We start from the raw sequence: 18,176 nt of genomic DNA on the forward strand, positions 1-18,176 counted from the left end.
GGGGGGAAAAGAGGTGGTGGTGATGGTGGAGGGCACTTGAGGGGAAGAGCACTGGGTGTTGTATGGAAAACAATTTGACAATAAAATATTATGGAAAAAAAATTTTTTTAAAAAGGTTCCTAGCATGGATTGGAATAGGTCATGACTGTGTGATTTGCTTCCCCCTCATACTCTGCCACTCAACCATGCTCTTCCCAAGTAATTGTCCAGATCTCACCACATTTCAGGAGGCAAGGGAAAGAAACTGGCAAAAGCTCCAAAGGAAAAGCAGTAAACCCAGATCTTTGGTAAATCCAGAGTTATTTAAAAAAAATCTGTGACTAGCAAAGAGACTAGCTGTACAATTAATAATCAGCACTATGTTGCATTTTAAATAGCTCTCACGTGGCTAGGAGCATCATCACAGAATATGGCCTCCACACCTGTTCTCTTGTGGTCCAGAGTACTGAATTTTCCTTGGTAATTCGTTTTAATGGCGCTAATACAGAACGACGTAAGCTGCAACACAGGTAAAGACTATGAAGAGTAGGAGCTTGGATTTGGCTAGAGAAACTAACCCTTTTCTACCAGCTTGGCTGGCTTCTCACCTAACACTCACATGTGAGGCTAGAGTCCATGCACTCTTGCAGCCTACCGTGTTATTGACTTCATCCTTATTTCAGTAAGATGCTGGTCACTGGGGTAGACAGGCTCACTTGCCCTAGTCTACTCCTTCTACTTTACCCTATGGACTTGAAAGGCTGGAAATTCAACAACATTTTTCAGACTCTCTTACAGCTGGAATTCTAGATACAAATTACGTTCCTCTGGTTGTAAATATTCGCAGGAGATCTAGAGGGCAGAAGTGAGGCAGAAGCCATCTTACTGCCCTCATTGAAGCTATTTTTGCTGACAATTATTAAAGGTGAGTTAATTTTTAGCAGCATTATTCCAATGGTCAATCTCCAACTTCTTGGGTACTGATAGGCCGTTGTGGCTGTTTCCAGCAACAGCATTATTATCCTGGCTTTCTGACCCCGGGACGTCCGCTATGGGAGTGTCTCGAGCCTCTCTCTCCAGTGGTAAAATCTCCAACGTGGTAAGTCAGGCTTGCTTTGCCTCAGATCCTCCTCTCCTACCTCCTTCTTTGTCGATACCATAACCACTAACACTTCTTTTATGCTCACTGTGTTAGGCACTTTGCTAAATACCTTGTAGAAATCATTTTATTTAAACCCCAAAACAACCCATGAAGAAGGCACTACTAATATCCCTTTATTCCAGATGAGTCTACTGAACTTCAGAAAAGAGAGTTAAATTATACTACATCAGAGCAAAGCCAATGGGAAAGTGGTAGAGCTGGAATTTGACCCCAGATCTGCCTCACTCCAAAGCCTGTGCTCTGTCTCTTTAAGGTATTCGCAGGCCTGCAGCCTATTAGCAGATTTTAATTGCCCATACACGTTAAGTTGCTGAAAACATACCACTTTTTTCCCTATAACAACATACACATGTAAAGGTCAGCCTATTTTGCATCAAGATATACCCAGCTATGGAAGAAGCCTCCAATTTAACTAGATAGAAGGGTATTTTCAATATCCAGAGGTATCACTTTGTAAAAACATGTCTAAGTCCTACCAAAAAAATTTCTCCATAAAAGTGAAAGAATTAAGACCGAAGCAAACACAGCCATCTCCTTGCCCCTGGAAGGCCCAGAGCTGGGGATACAGACATGCACTTACCAGGCGCTCTATTAACAGCGAGGTTTCGGAAATGGCTGCCTTTGATCATTTCCACAGATAATCGCCCCGTTGTGGCATTGTAGGACAGCCCCACCAGCAGCTCTGGCACCCCTCCATGAGACAGCGACTGCGTGGATGAAGCGCTATCACTGTGAGAAACTGCAGATGGGCTGAGCGGGGACTCTCCACTCTGGAGGGGAAGAACAACAAAGAGTCCATTGGCCCACGCTGGACTACTCTCTTACAGAAAGCCGATATTATGTTTGGTGAAATTGTGGCCCAATCTCAACTGCTGCCAAAGATTACTAACGGGCACTTGGTGTGAATGATAATGGGCCTGGGGAGTGCAGTCGTGTTGGAGTTTCCCTGCATTATTAGCTGACATATTTGCTTCGAGAGCCGTCTCCTTTCAATATTTCCTCTCTAAAGACAAAACGGACGAAGATGTTATTACTAGTGTAAATCAAACCCTCTAAGATATGTGAAGAGCTAATACATTTAATATAGACCTAAATTCCCTCCTGTGTAGTTTGTGCTTGAATGTTTCTACAGAACCCATCCACTCTAGGCATGAGTTTTGTTTCTGTTCTCTGCAGCTTCCTGATGAATGTAGCAATACAGGAGGCACTTTGTCTTCACTAGAAAAAGAAATGACCACCACTGTCTACTACCACATAGAATATTTGGCCCCTAGTTCTGCTTCCTTTCCTAAGGTTGTCAGCAATATTACAGATGCTACATTTTTCCCACTGAGAAAATGAATTACATTGAAAATGAGCACTTTGATGACTGTTTAATAAAAAAGCCAAAGCATGGACTGTGGATCTCAGAGACCTTGCATGCACCAGGGGAGCCTAGCAGAGAGACTACTCTTTCCTTCCTGTTTATTCACACACGTGCCTCTCCAGAGTCCCCGCATTTATATACCAGACACAGAGGGAGGGGAGAACAAAGTAGGTCAGAGTGTCAACCCTCAAGAAGCATACAGTGGGCAAGACAGCTAGCCTCCCAGAAACATCACCTTCTCCCCCAGAAACCAGGGCATCAGACTTAGCTCAAAATTTCTTCTCAACATCTTAAATCACTTCTTAGAGCTTCTTACCGAAACCCCAACAAAATAAACATATTGAAAGGAATTAAGTATTCTTCACATCTATAGGAAAATATCCGTTTACCTGGCCATGGGAGAGCCCTGGGCTTTCAAGAAGCACAATTTATAAACTACAGGGCTAGCTGGTTTTGATAGGTGCCATATAGCCCCTGCTGTCAGTTTTGTGATAACCCAACAGTAACATACTTGCTTAGTTTGGGGTAGGGATCACCCCTCCCCTGTGTCTCTAGAGAATTGTCCATAAAGGGACCTATCACTACAGAGCTTGCCTCTCCCAGCACATGTTGAATCCTTATAAATCACTCAGTCCAGTGATAGCCCCAATGTCTGACATGTAAACACGCTCAGCAAGTAACTGATGAGTGGAAGAATTTTTGCCTTAAAGTTCTTTCACACTGGCTCACCTTCCCCATCATCTCTGGGGCCCTAGTACAGGGCCTGGCCCAAAGGAAAAGAGGTGTGATAATACTCATTCCTCTGTCTATAGTGCAGGTTCCTTCTGATCTCCTCTGGCTTCTGCTTTCCATGATTTCAGATATACTTTACTCAGAGTTTAAGAAAAAGGAGGGATTTAAGCAGAAATGAAACGTAATCTGTTAGTTTTCAGTTGTAGTTTGGAGATAGAGCCAATAGGATTTCATGCGGAAAAGAGAGAAGTCACAAATGATTTTGAAGGTTTTTGACAACTAAAAGAATGAAATTTCCTTTAGCCAAGATGAGAAGGCTTCAGGTAGAATAGACTTAGAGAAACAAGTCTGGAGATAATAATTTTGAGACATCTATTAAAAACTTTGAGTATCTGGATCTCCCATCACTACACTCCAGACTTTGTGGCTCCTTCCCTCGTCCTCAGACAGAGCAAGCTCCTTCTTACTTCTTGACGCCTGCATGTGCCATTCCCTCTGTCTGGAATCTTTGCTTATCCACACGTCACCAGTCTTGATCCCTTCATTATCTGAGTTCTGTGTTTTATCACCACTTCAAAGACATATTCTCTGACCTTTCTAAACCACCAGCAGCCTCTATCACTCTCTCTCTCCCCTTGCATACCTGCTCTGCTATTGTTTCCCCTCCTCCGCCAGATGGTAAGCTCTGGAGGGCAGAGGCATCACCCCTTCTGTTCATTCCTACATCCTCTCTGCCCACACAGTACCTGACGTAGTAAGCACTTAGTAAACCTTTTTGATTGGAGGACTGATTGGCCAAGCAGCCCAAAACTGCTGCCTGATCTTTTTACGTGATTTTTTTTTCTTTAATGCTTTTTATTTATTTTTGAGGGACAGAGAGAGACGGTGCGAGCAGGGGAGGGTCAAAGAGAGAGGGAGACACAGAATCTGAAGCAGGCTCCAGGCTCTGAGCTAGCTGTCAGCACAGAGCCTGACACAAGGCTCGAACCATGAACCGTGAGATCATGACCTGAGCCGAAGCCGGACGCTTAACTGACTGAGCCACCCAGGCACCCCTTTACATGATTTTTAAAAGGCCTACACACTAGATGACACTTAACCCCCAGCAATAGTAGGTTGTCCATCTTGTAGACATGCTGGCTGTGCTGTCCTTCCTCAAAACCCCAGCAGGAATGCAGAGGATAAGATACATGGGAGGAGGCCAGTCATATAAATGGAAGGTCTTAGAAATGACTGGAGATCAAGGCTGCTATTGCAGCCTACTCAGACACATGTTAAGGCTCCCCTTGAAAGTCCTATTTCTGAGATTCATCACAAAGCACATTAAGGGTAGGGCAGGAGGGAGATGGTCAGACTACAGGTCAGTTGTGCAGCAGGTTAAGCCCTTCTCCCACACTGTTGCTGTCACTTCCAGAAATGGAGAGGGAATACATCCATCAGCTTATAGGGAAGATGAGCACAAAAAACTCATTGTACCATGAAGTGCAAATCATGGCTTATAAGGATGAGGAGAGCCAAATGGAAAATTAAATTAAGGTGTTTGAATTCACAGGCTGAATGTACTAAATCAAGGCCTGACAAGTCCAAATCCTTGAACATACTGCATCATTAGCAGCACCATTTAACATACTCACACTGATATTACTTCTTGGCTCTAGAACCAGAGTCACTTTCATTTCCCCTTCTGGGTTCAGGTGGCTGAGATGGAACAGCTTCTCTCCCATCATTCTCTCACGGGTCATCTTGCGGGCAGCATACAGGCGGAAGCGAACAGCCCAGGCAGCCACCTCTCTGGGCTCCAGCTTGGTGAAGGTGACCTTCTCCTTGAAGACAGGGTTGGGGCCCCGCTGTATGCTTGTCCTTCCCCTCTGTTTCTTACTGGGCAGCAGCACTACGTGAACTTGCCAGGAGTTAACACCACTTCGGTCCTTATCCGGGAGACCGTGCGCTCTCACAATGGTCACTGTGAGTTTCTGGCTGGAACCTTTATATTCAAAGATGACATCCAAGTCACCACATTTTGAGATGGGCTCCAGGACCCCAGTCGGCACCTGAAAATTGGCCCCTTCCTGTTCCTGTTGCAGACAGAGGAAGAGATTAGGAATGGAAATGCCCAAATACATTTTGGTGAGAGAGTGCCCCTCCGTGCTCCATCAGAACCCTGTACTTTTTGATTGTCAGCACCTAGTACATTAGAAGGGTCTGTTTGCTGGTCTATGTCTCCCTTAGTTTGTGAATCCTTTGGGGGTACAGTGCCTGGCATATGGTGATTCTTCATGAATGCTCTTAGAATGAATGAACAAAGCTTTTATATTTTACAAAGTGTTTTCATATACACTGACTCTCATAAAGCACACCTGACCACTTGCATTGAAACTGAGATCTCAAATCTAAAATTAGTCAACTATGCAGCTCCCAAGAGAGAACTTTTTCTGGAGTTCCCAGGAAAAATGGTTGAGCCTGGGCCTTTACTCCAAGACTCAGGACTTCTGCAGATGAGAATCCTAATGGGGGGGGGGGAGGATCACAGACAGGTGATTCTTCAGTAGATTTTCAAGCTACATAGGAGAAAATGTTCAGGGTAGGACTTCTCAAACGTTCATGTAGACTTGAGTCCCTCAGAGTTTCTGATTCCGTAGGACTGGGGTGGGGTTTGAGACTTGGCATTTCTCAACTCACAAGAAACCACTGGTCTCAAACCCCACTCCGAGTGCTGAGGATTTAGGAGGGCACCCTCAGGAGCCGCTTAGCAAACAGCAATACCAGATGTGGAGACAGAACTTGGGTTGAAATCAAAACGCTACCATGGACTGGCTTTTTGACCTTGGCCAAATAGGCCCCCCTCTCTGTGCTCTAGCTAAAAAATGAACATTAAGATGCCTACTTGATGGAGTGTTATGGTGAGGGTTTAAGAGATATTGAAAAATACCTGGCTCAGACCAGATTCCAGAAATACCTATTCCCATCAATGGATGAATACTACCTATTTTCAAACATGGCCCCCCTCATTATGAAATATCACCCTTAGACAACAATTCACCCAGAGCCAGTCAGATCTGATGACCTCACTGAGAAAACTGAGCTGAGCTGCATTATTATAATGAAGTAGTCTCCGACAAACTATAAAGAATGTCAACATAATTCAATTTTTTTCTATGAAGGCATGATACTTACTCATAACTAAACTTTGACCTGATTCTCCTTATAAATCAGAACCTGTTCTTATTTATGTAACTGAACACCAGACTTTGCTAATCTAAAGACTATTTTAAAATATATGATAGGACACCTGAAAAATGTGCCTTCATCAACAAAACTTCCCTACAGAGTGGAGGTAAAAGTGCACAGTTCACTGGAATGAGACATCCTTAAGCGACTCAGGTCTACCACTTACTCCCTCCATTACACTGCACAAGTTATTTAATCCTCTCCACTTGTGATTTTCTTCAACAGTAAAATGAGGATGAAACCAATTACAGGGCTGTTGCAAAAATTAAAGGACTTGACAAACAGGAGACACGGAATAAATGTCTTCTCTTTTGAAATGCACATTAGTCTACCAAGAAAATTTAGGCTTTTTGCAAAATAAGGGAAGCTCCTTATATTCTTTCCTCAGCATGCATTCATGTGAGAGTGTTTCTATTCAGAGGTACTTAGTTTCAAGTGATAAAAGCGGTTGCTATAGAGACTTCTGAATACAACGGACTAGTGTAGATATAATATTAGAAGCAAGTCTCCAAGGAGTTAGCCTAACTCAGAAACCAAGTCACAGTCTTCTGTTATAACTCCCATCTATTTTAGCCTTCTCTTGATCATCTCTATATTGCTTGCTAGATCAGAAGTAATAAGAGCTAACATGCACTAAGCTGTCTCTTGTGCCAGGTACCATGCTAAACCCTTTATAGTGTGCAAAAGACCACTCTTGAGCACTTCAGACCTTCTTGGTCTCACCTTTGTTGCATCTTTCCAGCAAGCACAGCCTGTTGGGCTCTAATAGCTTCAGCCTGGCACAGCCCAACAAAGTCTCACCGTCTGTCCAGGCAATGCAACTGTCAACTCCCGCCACAGGCCTCTATTGCTGTCAAGGCTTGGAATGTTCCAGAATCCTGCTTGGTATTCATGTACATCAAGTCCAGAGTATGGAAGAGGTTAATGCCCCATGCAGTAAATTTGTCTCCCCTTGGACAGATGTCCTGATATCACTTAATACAGTTTCTTGCAGTCCCACAAGATCAAGCATGAGTCACACTTAGTGGTGGCCAACTTGATTACCGTTCTCATACTGGCTCCCCCTTCTACCCTGCTTCATTCCTCCTTGTCCCTCATTCTTGTTCCCAAGGATTGTACATCCTGACAAAATAGGCTATGCTTTTTGAGAATCCACCTAAGAAACATTATCTTTTAAAATATTCACATTAACCTAACAAAGTAGGAATTTTAATATCTTCATTTTATGGGGGAGGAAACTTAAGTCTTAGAAAGGCTAAATAACTTACTCCCTGCTCCCAACATCATATACCCCACCAAGGCTCTGCAAGGTTTACCAGTACTAATGCTCAAAATCCCAAACATTTCTGAACCATGATGTCTCCCTTCTTCCCCCAAGCCTCTCACCATAGCTATTTATATGTGTAGTAAGTGTGTGGGGTGAGGTGGGAGTAAGATGAGAGATGGAAACACATACAACTTTGAATTTCACGTCCTTTTAGGTCCCAGATCTTCATAATAGTTAACAGTTCCCAGTTTTGTTAGCAACTTCAATGCCAAGGTAAAAATATTCAGTGACTTATCGCTCCACTTATCCATCACGCTATCTATTCAGACAAATGCTCACTCCACCTGCAGATCTCTGCTAAGTCCTTTGAAGGTCTCTGAAGCAACTGTCCTAAGAACCCTGCATAAAACAGAGCTGTAGGTCGTGGCCAGGCTCCAGACGGGGACGATCTAAGGAGGGGCACAGGGAAATGGGGGCTCTGTGGCCCCTTCCTGGGCTGATCTGAAACAAAGATTTGTGAAGGCTGGTATTTTCATAGCAATTAATTATTTCAACACACTTTACCTATCACCAGGCAGCTAACGGCACTCCTCATGTGGGTACTGTTAATACCACTAATCCATTTGACCTTCCTGCAAGGTAAAAATCTCTTCATTTTTATCCCCATTTGGCAGATTTTAATTAACTTCTCAAGGCCAACCTGTTAATCAGGAGAAAGCAGATATGAAAAGTGGGACACCTGCCTCCCTGTGTGCTCGAAATCGCCAGGCACCTGCCTTCCTGCCAAGCCCTGGGTCTGCAGGAAGAAGTCGATGGCCTTTTCCAGCAGAGAAGAGCAGGGCTCAAAAATCCATCTGCCTAACAGGTAGCCACACTGCATGACTGGTTTCCTTCTGAGGCAAAATAAATGACTCCTTTAGCTCTAATATCCTTATTTTTCTCTAAGATGGGAACACTTGTGCCACATTGTCAAAACCCTCGTGGGTTTAAAGATTTTCTATCAGATTGAAAGCCTTTGTGTTTTAGTAAGATAGTGTTGATGTCATCTGTGTGGGCCAAAGAAAACAGACCTGCAATATGGTCCCGATGCCAGATACATAGGGGAAGACTGGGTTCTTAATACAGCTAAGAGGTAAATAAATCAGTTCTTAAAAGACAAGCTAAGCCTGCAAAGCAGGCAGTTACAGGAACTGCCTCCGAGCTGCCTCTGAGGTTCTACTGTAGGAGCACCAAATTACAGTTTTTGTCTCAAAATAGATAGGAGGTTGAATGGAGCACACAGAGATGTCTGGGTATTTTTGGAGTCTGAGAACATTTAGTGCTCTCAACACCAAGTCTTCTATTAAAGCTCCATGAGTCAGGCAGATGGGAGGTTACCTGAAGAAAGCAATTCCAAGCTGAGGGAACAGTTATCAAGGGGACAGAGTATCAATAGGCAGGTAAACCATTTCTGTTTTGTTTTTGTGGCGAGAAAGCCAAAAAGAGTATTTTTAAACTTTCGTTGTTACTGTGTGGGATTTGATAGGACTTTTCAGAAGCAAACCAACTGGGAAGCACAATTTTTTTTTTCAAAACTTACAAGGTTAATAGCTTTGGGTGTCTCTATATGCAGGACCGCCCTTGACAAGCCACAAACCATGTACCTCTGTTACTATTTCTTGTCCTCAGCCCTGACACCAACACGTGGGCTCACGCAGACACACGTGCACACCTCCTTATGCTCTCTCTACACACCCCAGTGCATCAGCTGTAAGGCTTTGGAACATGATTTTCTGTTATTTTTTTTCCTCTCCTTGATGAGCATCTGGTATGTAAACAGTCCAGATACTTGTAAGAGATTCTACCTGGTTATTTTCTCAAGCGGACTGATGTTAACAAAATCCATTCACTCTTCTCCTTCCTCGTGCCCCACAAATTATATGAATATTTTATATACATATATTACATATTTCACCAAAATTACCTCCAAAGAAGGCAGTAGACATTATTGTTTAACATCTCCTAACATCATAGAATCATAATAAAAGACATCCAGCTAATAAAGAATAACTATAAATGCCTGTAAGATAAAGTAATGTTTGTAAAACATCTTTATCACAGTGCCTGGCACATAGTAATTGCTCAATAAATGGTAGTGTCTGTAATAATACCCTCCAATCATACCTCTGGGTGGTTAGGCATATTCCGGAGTAAGTTTTAATTAAAAAATAAATTTAGAAGGAGCATCTTTTGTCAGAGATTTATTCCAAAAAGCAAAGTCAATGGCCAGAGGGTCATCACAAACTAATGTTATCTTCTAAATCTTGAATTCAATGCAAATCTAACAAACATACTTATACTGCCAGATCTTCATTATAATATCTTGCATCATTTCATTTGGAGGGCCACTGTACTGTAGTTTAATTTTCAAATAATTCTCATATTCAAATAATTATAACTCAAGATTTGGGGTAAATAAAAATAGACTCAACTTAATTGAAACCATGAAAGAAAGAAACCAGTATTCTCTAAAGAACTAAAAAGTCTTTTATATAAACAAGAGACCTGATTGTTGCTGGGTCCATCCCACCACTCTTCTTTTTCCCTCATCTTGATAGAAATTTATTTATGATTCTTTTATTGGTACACATAGGAGTTGTGACTTGGCCACCTGAAAATTTTTTATTTCTAATAAATAAGGACTCTTTAAATCTTTGTTTTGCGAGGCATTGCTTCCTTTCTGGAGAAATTTTTTTTCTTGAGGCATGAGCAGGAAGCGGAGAGCAAGACCTCACTAGAGAGCATACAACACCGAAGCAAAGAGAGAATGGAAAACAAACAACTTGCCTCTGGACTCCACACGGAGCTGCTGTCAGTAGCATAGGAGTCTTCAAATCCCCGGTTATTAAAAGCTGTCTCCAATTCCAAGCTGCCTTCTGTGGACTGGCGACTGAGGCTGCGAGGCACACCGGTCTCCTGAGGAGAGGCACCAGGGTGCCTGGTGTCCCCCACCTCCTGTGGGGACTGTGAGGGGGCAGAGACGGGATCATCTTTACCATAAGACAGAGTCCCAGAATAGTTCGGTTGGCTGGTTCCATCCAAACCTAAATGTGCAATAAGGAAGCTATTTCAAATGTATTATTATTTTACACCTTTTTACCTAGAGAAATTGAGCAGTAGTAACAATACAAATCAAGATAAAAAAAAAAAAAAAACAGGGGCGCCTGGGTGACTCAGTCACCAGGCCCAGGTCATGATCTCAGGGTCATGAGATCAAGCCCCATGCCAGGCTCCATGCTGGGTGTGGAGCCTGCTTAAGAAGATTCTCTCTCTCTCTCTCTCTCTCTCTCTCTCTCTCTCTCTCTATCTCTCCCCAACCCCTTCCCCTCTCTCCCACTTGTACTCTCACTCTCTTTCTCTCTCTCTCAAGTAAAAAAAAAATCTCAAAAACAAATCCTATCAAATAACACCTTCAAACATAATTGCATCCACACAGTAGATAAACTTGGTCTAGATAACCAAAAAGACCATTTGTTCATTATGTGTAGTATGAGAAGGTTTAATACTTTCTAACAATATGAATATGAGGAATGTGTGCTTATGTAGAAAGAAAACATATTAGCATTTTGTTGGAACTAATGAAGACAAGACTTTGGGATGGATCTAGAAAGCAAGGACAACAATCTACTATGGAGATCATAGTGTCTCCTGACTCTAGCCTTCTTCTTTCTCTCTTCCACATTCATCATCTTACCCTCTTCTTGAAAGGCTTCAGTGGTTCTCTCAAGTAAAAAGTTATTTACTTGATCCATGAAACACTGGAGTTGGATTTAGATGAGCTGGGCTTAAATCCTAGCTCTGTGTTAGGAATTTACACAATATTTGGACTGTCCAAACTGTTTCCTTATCCATAAAATGATTATAAGAGCCATCACAGAGTCATTGTGGACACCCGATATCCACGTGGCAGCACAGGTTTTCCAAAAATATTAGCCTTGCTTGCTTGTCTGCCCCAACTGGCCTCTTTCAGCCCTATAAACCCCAGTTTTCTATTGCCTCCCACCTTGCTGTCACCTGTGACCTCACTGGCTCATGAAAACACGAGTTGTGTTTCACCATGGTCTTCAAACCCCCTCTCCCCTTGTCCTTCCTTTCCATCCAAAGTCCAATAACTCCTGAATCTTGCCTAAGTCCTTGGGCTCAACATTTTGCCCTGACTTTGATGTTACTCTGTTTTCTCTCTCAGCACTGTATCATCTGTGCATCCCCTTCCTTTCCTTTAAAGTCTAGATTACCCTTGGACAGAAAGGAAAAACTGGCAGAGTCTTCCTAAGTAATAGCTTTCACCCTGACTTTCCCTCCATGAAGATATTCTCTCTTTGGTCTCCAATCTCCTCCAGAAGCCACAATCCCAGGATAAGAGAAAATTAGAGACAGAGATGGTAGAAGTGAGTAGGATGACAAAGTATAGATAATAAGTTCAGCTCTTATTTACACATTGTATGGTAGCAACTGTTTCTGCTGTTGGTCTTAATTTCTCAGTGAGAAGATAAGCTCCTTGAAGGTACTAAGCCACATACCAATACGCTCCAGTCTTTATCCATCAGTGGGTTTTACTAAACCTCAAACAACTTTCCAGGCAAGGCAGGTAACAAATAATTGAAGCAGCCAGGTGTGCAGCAATATGGAGTAGTGGTGACAGTAGTTTACCAGTTTATGACCCACTTGCAGTAAACATGCAAACTTAAAGTTTCATTATCACCCTATACAGACTATATAAAAACATCTTTAGGCAGTCTTGGTACTCAGAGCACAACTTCAGACTCCCGATTTGGGATTTTGCAACACCATGGGGCAATCCACCAATAAGTTCCCCTATTGGCCTTGTTATTCTTTTTTCTTAAAGATTTTTTAAATGTTTGTTTATTTTTGAGAGAGAGAGAGAGAGAGAGAGTGTGTGTGTGTGTGTTGTGTGTGTGCGCACATGGAAGAGGGGCAGAGAGAGAGAGAGAGAGAGAGAGAAAGACACAGAATCCGAAGCAGTCTCCTGGCTTTCAGCTGTCTGCACAGAGCCTGACGCAAGGCTTGAACTCACGAACTGCAAGATTGTGACCTGAGCCAAAGTCGGACACTTAACCGACTGAGCCACCCAGGTGCCCCTGCCTTGTTATTCTTAATAATCCAGTGCAGGGCCCTTGGAAACATTTTCTTAGGACGCCATAACATTTTTACATTCACACACTCAGTTATTTGACAAACACACTTTAAGAAGGCCACAGAAAATGACAGAACGAGAGAGATTCCATATGCAAAGCCCTACAACATAAAGCAGAATTTTCTTCTAAAGCTCTAATTAGCACATCCATTCTTCATATACATGAACACTAAAATGTCCTATTAAACAGTGGGTCATCCATCAACGTGTGTAGCACCCAGCAGGATTTCAGCACAAAATCTAACTTTGCCAAGAAATTACCCCCATAAAACTGTCTCATGACTTTAACTCCTACAGTGATAATACCTAGATCAGTAATAAGGGAATTTTCAAAAACTACATTAAGTCTTGAAAAGCTATTCATAACTGAAAAACATAAGAACGATATTAATGTAACAAACCATTTTCTTTGACAGACAAGCAAGGACTGAATTAGAAAAGCAAAGCTAGGGGACAAGCCACAAGGAGGAGGAGAAAGAGAGCCGATTCACCATCACATAAAGCCATCTTCCTACCCTGTGAGTTAAGGAGGATCTTGTCACCTTAAGCACATACAGAAAGCTAATTGCCTGTTGTCAGAGAAATGTATCCTAGCTTCGTAGGAATTATAGGCCATAATTATGTCGCATAAACCGTATTTATTTTAGCAGAAAACTTTCTGAACTTTTTAGTTCATATCCCTCCCACCTTGCCTAATGGGCATAACCCATTATCTAGTTACTTTATTTTACACTCCTGAACCCCTTCCCTCCTACCACCACCCACATACAAATACTTTTGCTCGCCATCTACGATGATGGTCAGTTTTATATGTCAAGTGGGCCAAGCTATAGGATTCAATTAATTAATCAAACACTAATTGAGATGATACTGCGGAGGTATTTTATAGATGTGACTAAAGCTCTTAAGCAGTTTACTTTAAGTAAAGGAGATTATGCTACATAATTAGTGCATCAAAAAGCCTTAAGAGGAGAACTGAGACCTCCCTGGACACAAAGAGATTTTACCTATGGATTTCAGAGCTCTGTATTTCTCTAGCCAGCTCCAGTAATAGCATAGGCCAATTCTTTGCAATAAATCTCTTGATATACACATCACCCTGATATCACCTTTAACAAGATTTTTTTACATAAACTCTATCCCCCATGTGGTGCTTGAACTCATGACCCTGAGATCAAGATTTGCAGGCTTTACTGATTAAACTAGCCAGGCACCCCAATATCACCTTAATACACACACACACACACACACACACACACACACACACACGTGTGTATATATACCAGCTGTTTAAATGACACCAGGAGTGTAATGTCTAGCTTTCATGAAACATCCTAAGAACTAAATATTTCATAAGCAAAAATAATGCTTTGCTCAAAAACAACCAAATAAACAAGAAAACAAATAAAAAACGCCCCAAGTAGTGGCTGACTATTCTGCAGCCCACCTTTCAGACCTCAAGACCTGATACACAGTCTCTGATCCAGATCACTTCATGTAAACCCTCTCTGACATAGCTGAGGATACAGTGATAATGCACTACACTAAGTCAGATAAATGAGACAAGAGAGAACTTGCCAGGAACATGAAGATAGCATTTTTCTTGGTTCTAATAACTGCACCAGTCCATCTAGAATGAAGAAACTCACTTGATAAAACATGAGACAGTCTACCAATAACTCATTCATAGTTCAGATATTACTTGGATTTGAACCTTTACTTTCACTGGTCAAATATTTAAATGTATTTTTAAAGTGTAAGAATTGTCTACAATTAAATTTTATCTTAGAATATCATGTTTAAGGTACAGTGAAAGGGGCACCTATGTCATTCAGTTGGGTAAGCCTCCAACTTTAGTTCAAGCCATGACCTCCAACTTTAGCCAGGTCATGATCTCGGAGTTCATGGGTTTGAGCTCTGTATCAGGCTCTGTGCTGACAGCTCGGAGCCTGGAGCCTGCTTTGGAATCTGTGTCTCCCCCTCTCTCTGCCCCTCCTTTGCTCATTCTGTCTTTCTCTCAAAAATAAGTGAACATTAAAAAAAATTTTAATAAAAACATAAATAAGAAAAGCTAAGTAGATGGAGAACAAGCAATAAGCCCACAAATCTTCTCTGTGATGAATGCTTAATCTCTTCCTTATTCTTTATTGCTGAAAAAAAGTCACTGATCTAAAGATGAACAAAAAAAATGACACAGAAAAAAATCATGCAATAAAAATTACATTAACATTTCCATGGCATTTCATAACCTAAAATTTAGCATGCAGTTATCCCTTCCTATGAAAATCCTGCTGATTTTCTTCAAAATCTACAAATAATTTACTGCATTATCCAATGCAGTGTGCTTTTCTTTCCCTCCAACAGAGAAAGAAATTTTACCTTTTCTGTCACTATCTGTCAAAAATTTCAGAATCCCCAGTTATAACTGAAGCTATTGCGCATTCCAGAAAGGGTACGTTTAGAATGGTTGTCAGAACTCTCAGAAAAGGAGCCATGTGTATAAATCACAAACTAGACATGTGGGCTTCTGGGAAATGGGGCCATTAGCTTTTGAATGCAACAAGCTGTTCTCAGGGAATCAACTGCTATTAACTTTCATTAGCTGACATTTGCCCTTGTGGTCGAGAGAGAAGAAGGCTGTGATGAAACACCAGCGAAAGAGAAAACAAGAGAGGGTGTAAGGAAATAATGGAAGTTGGTAGTTACTGCTACTATGCTTTGGCTTCATAATGCATTTATTTTTTCCCTTACCTTGGGTTAAAAGGAATAGCAATAAAATATGTTATGTGGTCCACATCGATAAGTAAAATTACATGATGGATAGCAAATTATTATTTTTCTGCATAAAAATAAGGTCCTTTCTGTATATTCTTTGTTGTTGTTGTGTTGTTCTCTTTTTGGCCACCCTCATCCACCTTGTCAACCCAGAAATTTCTTCTCTGTTGTCTTCTCTCAATCTGACTCTCCTTTTTCTCTTTCTATTGCTAGCTGTGGAAAAATAGGGAAGACCTACAACTATGCCTCCATTGGTTTGATTGACCACACGTCCAAAGGAAAGAAGAAAAAGATTAGAAAATGCAGGTCATTTAGACTGGGTCACTGAAGTGGTCACTGTGACATTTTCTCTAGCTTTTTACCAACTACAATTCACAGACCCTTCCCTGTTTTAATAGCCTATGCCTATTCAGGGTTCCAGGCACAAAGAACTCAGAGAGATCCATGACCTTCATGAGGAAAAGCACTAAGAAATAATGCACTGTTCTTTCTCCAGGTTATTTTGTGCAAGTGGTGAGGGAGGGAGGAGGACTTTTAACAAGGTCTATCTACTATAACAATTCAGAGACTGTGCTGATTCTACATAAGAGTATATTCCCTCCCCTGTATGGAAGGTACTTAGTCTGAAGACATTGGAGAATGGCAGAACAATTTGCTCTTGCCCAGCAAGCAATTCTCATGTGGGCAGAGGATGGTGGCAGATGGGTAGGATGGTGGGTGTCAGAAATTATAGGAAATGAGGACAAATGTACAAGTTATGTGTTATCTGAAAAAGGTTATCCAATCTTATTGTAATACATATCTTTATTTGAAAGATAAAACATACATATTGCTTTAAGAACATGAACTATTAAAAGAAAGTTTCAAAAATTTGGGTGAGGTCATATACTTACATGGAAAATAGACTATGATTCCAAATGAAAGAAAAATCACAGAATCTCAACGTCAGCAAACAGGTATTTGAAATGTTTGTATTTATCAGAAGAGAACAAGATTTTATAAAGCTTGATAAATACCATTCTAATTCTAGTCATCAGTGTTCAAAATATACAAAATGATAACCTACAAGGAAGGAAGGGGCCTCACAAATCAGGGGTTAGGATTTTGGTACTTCTTATCCATTCCTCCCAGTTCCCTGCATGGCATTCCCTCTGTGATGTTGGTAAGACCCCCTCTACTCTGTTTCAGCCTCTGGGTCTTGCCCCATTTTCTTTTCCTTTCTGGACCCTCAGATACAAGTGTAGTGATCAAGTGACTCAAAGCTGTTCTTACCATTGTCCATCCCTGCTCTAGACAAAGGAAGGGTTCCATGCAAATACCTTCACAGGCAGACACTTCTGTGTTGTCCTCTTCGTGGGTAGAGAGCAGGTGGCTGAATTTTGATTTCTGCTCTAACCCCACCTGTTTGCCTCTCTTAGATGCTTCTGAACGAAAACTCTGGGACCGGGACACGGAAATCTCAAATTGTTTGATCACCTCCTCGTCACTGTCAGAAGATGTGCATGGCTCTTCATCATCTCCAAAGCTGTTAACTGGGAGCAAACAAGAGCCATGAGTTTCATGTGGGGCTCACAATAATATAGAGATAGATAATCTGGAGAAATAGAAGAACATGGATGAGGAGTCTGGATAAAGTAAGCCCACACCAGACAGATTTTAAAACAATTATTAAAACAAAAATTTGAGCCCAAAGGAATAAAACAGGAAAAGAAAGCTTATGAGGGCAAGTAGAAATATATGGCTAGAACCTGGGAGAAACATTGGGACACTCCTAACTGACGTAATAAGATGTTGAGCAGGGAGGCCCTGCTGATGTGTTGTGTTGCTGACATGCTTATAACTAGGAACAGGACATTTGACTTAACATTCATTCTAGTCAATGATGATAGAAAATATGCTCTTAGCCTCGTCTTTATTATTAAAACACAAAGAGCTAAGCCCCACTCAGAGCAGACCCGCTTGCAACTGAGATCTTGCAAAAGTATCCCAGTTTTGAAGAGACACCCATAGTAGTGTATGTAACATAAACAAAACAAAACTAGCTTGTATGATTGTGTTCTGGTGCCTTTCTCAGCACCAACAACCCAACCCAAATACCTTTTGAATTACGTGTACCACTTTCCCCACATCAACCCACTCGTCCTTTCTATTTCTCCAATAAGCCAAGATGGCTCTGCCCTTTGAGTTCTTTGCCTTTGATGTTCCTTCTACCTGGAACCCTCCTGCCTGGTATTTACCTGGCTGGCTCCTCTCACCACTGAGGTGTCAGCTCCACTAATTGCCCCACCTGAAGCAATTCTCTTTATTTCTCTCTTCTCCCTCATGACTTTCATGAAAATAAAACATCACTTGTTCTGTTACCTGATGTCTCTTCATTATGTAAACCAGTGTCTGTTGCACAGTAACTGCTTAACAAACACTTGTTACGTCTTGAATAAACTGATGAAGATCTAGTGTTTTCCCCCAAGCCTGA

General features: G+C 41.6%; 1 protein-coding gene and 1 long non-coding RNA gene across 4 annotated transcripts in view; one reads left to right on the plus strand and one right to left on the minus strand.

Moving 5' to 3' along the window:
* Positions 1–18,176, minus strand: part of SYT16 (synaptotagmin 16) — a 256,291-nt gene that overhangs the window by 14,321 nt on the left and 223,794 nt on the right. For 2 of the 3 annotated variants that reach the window (XM_029952620.1, XM_029952618.1), the window contains 4 exons: positions 17,023–17,235; positions 10,561–10,817; positions 4,874–5,314; positions 1,722–1,911 (listed from right to left, as the gene is read on the minus strand). In XM_029952620.1, the coding sequence (XP_029808480.1) occupies positions 1,722–1,911; positions 4,874–5,314; positions 10,561–10,817; positions 17,023–17,235 (1,101 nt within the window). The remainder of the gene's footprint in view (positions 1–1,721; positions 1,912–4,873; positions 5,315–10,560; positions 10,818–17,022; positions 17,236–18,176) is intronic. The other variant, XM_029952619.1, reaches the window with a different exon arrangement.
* On the plus strand, positions 855–18,063 carry LOC115302682. Its single transcript, XR_003913586.1, has 4 exons — positions 855–904; positions 987–1,078; positions 8,409–8,599; positions 17,122–18,063. It is a non-coding gene; the product is annotated as an uncharacterized LOC115302682 (long non-coding RNA).

Source organism: Suricata suricatta, chromosome 9 (assembly GCF_006229205.1).
Source record: "Suricata suricatta isolate VVHF042 chromosome 9, meerkat_22Aug2017_6uvM2_HiC, whole genome shotgun sequence".
NCBI classification, from domain to species: domain Eukaryota; kingdom Metazoa; phylum Chordata; class Mammalia; order Carnivora; family Herpestidae; genus Suricata; species Suricata suricatta.